Genomic DNA, 7,405 nt, shown 5'->3' on the forward strand with positions numbered 1-7,405 from the left:
CATTTATTGGGTGAACTCCACATTCTTTGATGAAGCAATCACGAATATAAACCCCCCATTTACGGATCTCACCGTCACCAAACTGAAATTGAAATTTAAGTTCCGTATCATTACCTATTCCCCTTCTTCGGAGTTTTTGTAGTGTGCAATCACAATAGAGGGGATCATAACACTTGAAAACATTATCTAAATCCAATTTCACCATTGAATAGTGCCATCCTGTTGGGCCTTTCGAATGGAAGCGAGAATCTTGCCTACGCCAATTATCCCTCCTTCACATAAACTGCATTTACATGATGAGTGACGTTGGTCCAAATAAATTACTTTAAAGTATTATATTTATAGTGCTTCTCCAAACTAATTTGTCTGGTTGTAAACTTATATAGTATAATAATACATATAAGTATTACAGAGATAACGTAACATATAATATAATTAAATACTAATTTTTTAGCTTCTTTAATTTTTTTAAACTAATCAACAGGGTCTTATATTAAGGAAGCAAGTTGGCTTGTGAAAGTTATAACAAAGTCTGTTCATGTTCTGTTTTGAAGTCTCTACTTTGTTTTCATTCACAAACATCAATATGCGAATCACAATCAGTTTAATTATAGTATTCAACAATTTTGTGAGATACTACAACTTTTCCGGTTAACACTTCAATGGGTTTAATCATTTCATCAATTCCAATTACATGTTGACAATTATATGTATCTTCCAGTTTTGTCTCGACATCAGACCACATACCAAATTTCATGATATGTTTTATGCTTCAATCCAATTGCCTGCATGACTGGACTTCTGCTTCAAGAAAAATACCAACGAAGTTGTTCGACAAGAAATGTCTACATTGTAACAAGCCAAGCAGAAGTTAAAGCCTAATTTTTAAAATAACGGGGTTTAAACTCATCGAATAGAATTAAATATACCAGAAAGTGTGAACTTTTGACTCAAGAAGAGAATAGATATTCTGTTCAGAGTATATCTAATTTAACGTGGTTATCCATGAATTGTTCTTGCTCGACATCAGTATTTTTCTGCGCCTCTTTTTCCTTGAACCCAACTCTGATTTCAATTCCCTCTCTGAAGTAACTTCCTGTACTCTGACTCCAACTCCATTTGTTGAAGAATTTCTTAACGTTCTGAGGCATATACTGGTGGGACTTCACATGATACGAAGCCATCACGTTTTGATATTTCAAGTTTATCATCCTCATCATATGTAACAACAGAGAATTTGAATGGAAGCTTTGCGTTATAATTGTTTCTGAATGTTTTAATGAACCTGCATGGACTACGCCATAGAAAAACATGATGCGAACTAAGTTCAATCTGGTCATATCAAAATTCAGGCTGTGGACCTGTTTATCATCTGCTTCCCAACAAATTCGGCAATTCAAGCGACCGGAAAGGCTTTTCTTTAGCTTGAATTGTGAAGCAACAGAGTAGAAGATGTAAAGCCCTGCCAGCAAAACAGAATGAAACTGCAGAAGATGAGGATGATTGATAAATCCTGATTTTAATATATTATTTAATACTTTTTTGGGATATTTATCAATTAAAATGAGATAATTTGCATTGATTGTGGATATTTTGAATTAAATACTGATTGCATAAAGTTAGAGACTTAAAAGGAAATCTTATCATACTTTATCTCCTTTTAAATAATTGATTTTGGGCTTTATAACAGTATCTCAATGTATCTTTTGGAGGTCTCAAAGAAGGGAAATAAAGATAATAGGAAAGCTGAAAGGAAGAAGGAAAAATCAAAAAAGGAAATTGGAGACACAAAGCAACTTGAACATCAAGGCATCAGATTATTATATTTTAATTCATTTAAGAAAAAGAAAAGAAAAGCAAGCTGGAATTTCCATATCCACACACGCCAATCCTCCTTCAGAAAAAATAGTGAAGGAAAAAATAAAATAAAATAAAGAGTGTATGGGAAAAAATAAATATAACAACAGATAATAGAATTAATTAGGAGGAAAATTTGTTAAAAAAACATTTTAATATTCATATAACTCCAAACTGGATCTTATTAAACCAGTTCAAAAATTAAGACCAGAGGGATCACTAATCATATTAATTAATTACTTTCCCACACACAACAAAGTAGTATAACTTGTAATCCTCATAACAAACAGGAATTTAAAATTTACAACAATCACACGTATCACATGCATGCCATAAAATACCTCTAAATAGAATATCTCAGGTCAGGCTACGTTTTCCAGTATGTTATTGACCATTTAATAAATATGACCGACTTTTAACGAAATGTAAGACACACTAATTAGTTACTTCTGGTCTCTTCCTATTTTCCATATTGTTTTAATAATTGGACATCACAATCAGTGTCTCTTATATCAAGATCTGCAATTTAACTTAATGACAAATTGAAGATCATTTTCAAATTACAAAGTCACGCGCACACATTCTTGTTTCAGTACAAAACTTTCTAAATGCAGAGAGAAAAAGAAAGCAAGCATAACAAAGTGAAGAAAGAAATTATTTTGAAAGTAAACAGAAGAATATCCAACTCATGAGGCTTACCCATCTTAATGCCAAACATCAAGTTTCATTTATCTCCAAGAACAGTATGAATACATTTTCCTATTAAGCAGCAGCATCCGCGTTTTTTACTGTCACCTTTTCTTGGCCGAGAATGATGATTAAATACATATATTATGTCAAACTGCAAAGACGGGAGAACATAATAATATAAGTTAATAGAATTTTTTTGGGTATAATATTAGTTAATGGATATTAATGATTGAATATAGGGTTTGCATCAGAAAGAAAGATGTAACTAAAAATCAATTCAAGAATTTAATTTTCCTGGTTACCTTCAAATCTCGGCTCGCTGCAATCAGCACATTGCCCGTCATTTGATCAGTACTTGGTTATGAAATCCAGAGGAGATAAAAGGTTTACTGCTTCACCACAATTTACACCTGCAAATACAAGTGGCTAAATCATGAAGACTCTTTCCTTAGCCTCTGCTGACTGTTGCAGAAGTTGAACTCTCTTGTGAAAAATAGTTTCGTTTTTCAATAGAACAAAATTACATGAAGATAAATATTTTTCATCCTAAATATAATCATCTTAAGATTTGGTTGGTTATTTCACTTCACCGACATTTTTTTTTATCACGGTATCTAATGGAACTAAGCTATACATACCAAGTTTCCTATTATGTTATGCTTTACTGGAATTCTGCATCAAGAAACATATCAGCGTATTTGTTTGAGATGATACACACTCATTCTAAGAAGCCAAGAAAGTAAAATCCTAATTTTGGAAACAATTGGATATAAATACATCAATACATTAAATATATTGCAAAGTAACAATTTTTATTTAAAAGCATCATCTATATTTGTCTAGGGCAGCTATGGTATAACAATGTCAAATAGTTGATGAACTGTAAAAGAGAGATACATACCGATCAAGCAATGTATTGTAGGTAGTTTATTTATGATGAGTGTGTTTCTCTGTAGATTCCAAATTCAATTGGAGTAGCAATTCAGGAGCATAATGAGATGTCTTGGACTCAGAATTCAGGGGAATAGATTGAATGATATCTATATAAGAGTCCTTCAATTTCTTTGTTGAAGGGAGCTGATGTTGGTCATCATCAATATTCTGATGCCTCTTTTTTGGCATACTTACCTCCACTTTCTTTTGTTGGAGGAAGTTTGTGTACTCTGAGACATATATTGGCCGAACTCCACATGCTTTGATCAAGCAATCACGAATATAGACACATCCTCCATCGATCTCGCCATCACCGAACTCAAATTTAAATTCAAGCTCCTCATTATAACCTTTTCCCTTGCTTCATGTAGTATGCGTTCACAGTATAGGGGATCGTACCATAGAAACACATTATCATCTGAATTCAATTTTTCCATTGAATAGTGCCATCCTGTTAGACCTTCCAAAGGAACGATAACATTTTCCCTATGCCGTTCGCAGTGACATGATGAGTGGCATTGATCCCTTTCTTTTGAGGAGAAATGAGGTATGACAAAGCAGAAAATGAAACCTATTAAGTTTTCAAAATCTGGAGCAAGCTGAACACTCACTTGTATACCTTTATACCCTATTATTGAACTTTTGTAAGTAAACCACTCTGGAATAGTACTTCCTTCAAAATTGCCACATTTTTCTTGCTTCAATGAGAATCTAACATATTGTAGTATTTCATGAAACGAATTCTCATCAGCATAATGACAGGACTCTTTTTGGGTACCCAAGTTTGGCTCCCGTCCCATCTGTTGAATGAAGTCGTGATATTTCGAGGCATATATTGGGCAGACTCCACATGCTTCAATCACACAATCAGCGAGCTTCTCTCCAAATTTGGCAACAGAGAATTCAAATGACACCTTTGGCCTGTAATTGGTGTTTTGGTTGTCCGTTGCTTTGTGGAAGTTTATGAATAGGTCAGGATCACACCACAAAAAAACATTATGTGATTCCGAATTTTCATTCGTATTAAATTGAAACTGAGAGCAATTGCACTGCTTACCATCATAATAAAGTTTGCATGGCAAGTCAGCGCGAGAGGGATGCTGAGAAAGAATAGCGCAAAAAAGGAAGCCAATTAGGTCGTTTGTGGTTGAAGGAGACTCAATAGTTATATAGTAAGAAGCCTCTGTTCTGTGATTAGATTCAAACCACCCTGGAACTTTTCTTCCAGGATAACAGACACTACCTCTTCGTTCTGTGTACGCCAATCGCTTCAATGAGAAATAAGCACTTTCCGTAACATGAGATAGAAAGCAGTTCTCCAATTTCAAGCAATCTCTCAGAAATAGGGACTCCAATTGTGGTGCAAAAGGTATTGAAATGTGTACAATCTCCAATGATATGCAGCCATGAGCGAAGACGGTTTTGATGGATGGCGGCAGTTCTGGCAGAGAATGAAGTCTTGTACAATTGGTCAATTCTATTTCTTCCAGATTTGAAAGATACTTGATACTGGAAGGCAAGTTCGCCACAATACTTCCACTCAAATCCAACGAAGACAATGAAGATAAGGAGCCGATGCTTTCAGGAGTTCATACAACTGTTCACAACCACTCAAATCCAGTGAAGACAATGAAGATAAGGAGCCGATGCTTTCAGGAAGTTCATACAACTGTTCACAACCACTCAGATCCAGTGAAGACAATGAAGATAAGGAGCCGATGCTTTTAGGGAGTTCATACAACTGTTCACAACCACCAAGACTAAGCTTTCGATGATTTTGGAGATAACTGACCGAGGAACTAACCGAGGAACGGAGCGTTGAACCCAACATTATTTCATCTGCCAATGATGGAGATTCAATATGAGAAGTGAATTGCAGCGTCTTTAATGATGTGCAGCCGTAGGCATGTAATTCTTCAATGGATGGAGGAAGCTCTGGTAAAGATTGAAGGTTCCTGCAAAAGCTTACATCAAGAGACTGTAGCCTGGAGAGATGCTTGACATTGTTTGGAAGCTCAGTTAATGTGAATGACTCTCTCAAAGAAAGTGATTTCAGAGATCGCAAAGCATCAAATAAGCTATGGAGCTTTGATTTGTCGATCATTCCCTTGTACCTCCAAAGATGAAGCTCCTCAAGAGATCTCATGCAACAAATGTCATTAATTGGAAGACTCCTTAGTTTGAAACCATTAAGAGAGAGCCTCCGAAGTTTGTCCATGTGCCCAGTTGAAAAGTCTAAATTCTCGACTGGTGAGCCCAATAAATCTAGAGCAGTTAGTTTGTCTGAAGAGAATGAAAATTCCTTGAGACTAGAGCAAAACCCAACATCTAGTTGTGAGATCGATTTTGATTGGCTCCCTGCTTCCAAACTCTCTAGGTTTTTGCAAGACATAAGATTTACTCCCCTCAATCTCGGAAGAGATAAAATGGATGGATGAAGATGGCATAAACTTTCACACCCGACAAGATTAACCCATTCAAGTCTTTCAGCGGTTGACAAATCTGGCAACTCTATCAATTTCTTGGATCCCTGAAGGTTTATATTCCTTAAACTCACCAAGTCCTGCAACAATTAAGAAGCGAAATATTACATAGGAATCAAGAGTCTTAAATTTGAATCAGATTGTCAAAAGGAAAAATTATAAAACTCGTATTTGTATATTATACCTGCTTGCCATCCATAGTTTTCGAAGGTAGCTATTAGGCATGTGAAGTTCAACTAGCTTCTCGGCACAAAATGACATTGGCAAATACTCTAAAGGAAAATTGTCCCACTGAAGATACCTTTACGAATTAGGAAATGATTGAAGCCCTGAAGGAAGTTTCACAGTGCATGATCCTTTATCGTTAGGTGAATAGAGTTTCAGAAGCCTTAAATTTGCCACCTCTCTAAAGACATAAGCACTCAATTCAAAATCTTTAATTTGAGACAAACATAAGCTTATGCCTTGAATTGCACCACTTCCCTGAACAACACAGAGGCCCAAAAGAAAATAATTAAACTGCTTTATATTAACAATTTCTTTTCATTCGTTTTCAAGTGTTTAATTAGAAAGGTAAATATTTTTCTTACTCGATTATCTTTTAGGACGTCGATGATCTCATTAGAGTTCCATAATCGACTGCGTCCTCCAGGATTCTTACACTCTTTGCGAACAATTTCAAAAGCCATTGATTGAATTAGATCATGCATCCATACCACGCCATGATGAAGACTTATCAAAGCCTTATCCACAATTCCCAGACCAATGCTTGCGTGAAAGCCAAAAATGTCTAGCATTGCTTCTACATATTCTCTAGATCTACCTTTAAAAAAACAAGCAATGTCTAAAAATATCTCCCTCACTTCGTCATCAAGTCCATCGTAGCTCAATTTTAACACAACTTGAATACCTTCAATGGCCAACCTCTCTAATTTTCTCAACGCACTTTCCCATTGATCTACAGGTCTGGACTGTAGAAGCGAACCCAAAACGGTTAAGGCCAATGGGATGCCTTTGGCATAAGCAAGTGCTCTTTTAATTAGTTCTTCATATTCACTTTCATAACCATCTTTGTGGAAGGCTTTGAGGTTGAAAAGCTCAAGTGAATTGTTGTAGCTCAATGCTTTGGCCTCATGTATTTTATCAACTCTTCCATTAAGCACATGCTTATCCCTACTTGTTATGATGACTTTACTACTAGGTCCCAAAGGAGGAGCTTCACTTTTCAACTCATCTAACTGCTTTGTGTTGCTAACATCATCAAGTACAATCAAAACTCTTCTACGATCGAGCCTCCCAAGAGATGTATCCTTTGATAGTTCTCGGAAAAGTTCATCACGTACATATTCTAACCCATGCTTTTCATACTTTTCTGTAAAATTCTTCAAGAAGCAGCAACTATCAAATTGAGAGCAGAGCTTGGTAAACACAACCTTAGCCAT

General features: G+C 35.6%; 2 protein-coding genes across 2 annotated transcripts; both read right to left on the reverse strand.

Moving 5' to 3' along the window:
* Window positions 1-3,746: 3,746 nt before the first annotated feature.
* Window positions 3,747-6,162, reverse strand: LOC114734903 (disease resistance protein TAO1-like). Its single transcript, XM_028922549.1, has 3 exons — window positions 6,148-6,162; window positions 5,076-6,043; window positions 3,747-4,989 (listed from the first exon to the last, which is right to left on the reverse strand). The coding sequence occupies exons 1-3, from the start codon at window positions 6,160-6,162 to the stop codon at window positions 3,747-3,749; spliced, it is 2,226 nt and encodes a 741-aa protein (XP_028778382.1).
* Window positions 6,163-6,266: 104 nt separating this feature from the next.
* Window positions 6,267-7,405, reverse strand: LOC114734904 (TMV resistance protein N-like). The gene is made up of 2 exons (XM_028922551.1): window positions 6,554-7,405; window positions 6,267-6,446 (listed from the first exon to the last, which is right to left on the reverse strand). The coding sequence occupies exons 1-2, from the start codon at window positions 7,403-7,405 to the stop codon at window positions 6,267-6,269; spliced, it is 1,032 nt and encodes a 343-aa protein (XP_028778384.1).

This window comes from Neltuma alba, unplaced genomic scaffold (assembly GCF_004799145.2).
Source record: "Neltuma alba isolate B1F8T4 unplaced genomic scaffold, ASM479914v2 tig00013157_pilon, whole genome shotgun sequence".
Lineage (NCBI taxonomy): Eukaryota > Viridiplantae > Streptophyta > Magnoliopsida > Fabales > Fabaceae > Neltuma > Neltuma alba.

What these genes read in the sequence shown, in the direction of transcription:
- LOC114734903 (XM_028922549.1), bottom strand. An exon ending in TTGAGTGGTTGTGAACAGTT is followed by an intron (nt 4,990 to 5,075) that starts GTATGAACTCCT and finishes CTTGCCTTCCAG; the next exon opens with TATCAAGTATCTTTCAAATC.
- LOC114734904 (XM_028922551.1), bottom strand. Translation starts at nt 7,405, where the DNA reads ATGGCTAAGGTTGTGTTTACCAAGCTCTGCTCTCAATTTGATAGTTGC. An exon ending in ACGTCCTAAAAGATAATCGA is followed by an intron (nt 6,447 to 6,553) that starts GTAAGAAAAATA and finishes TGTGTTGTTCAG; the next exon opens with GGAAGTGGTGCAATTCAAGG.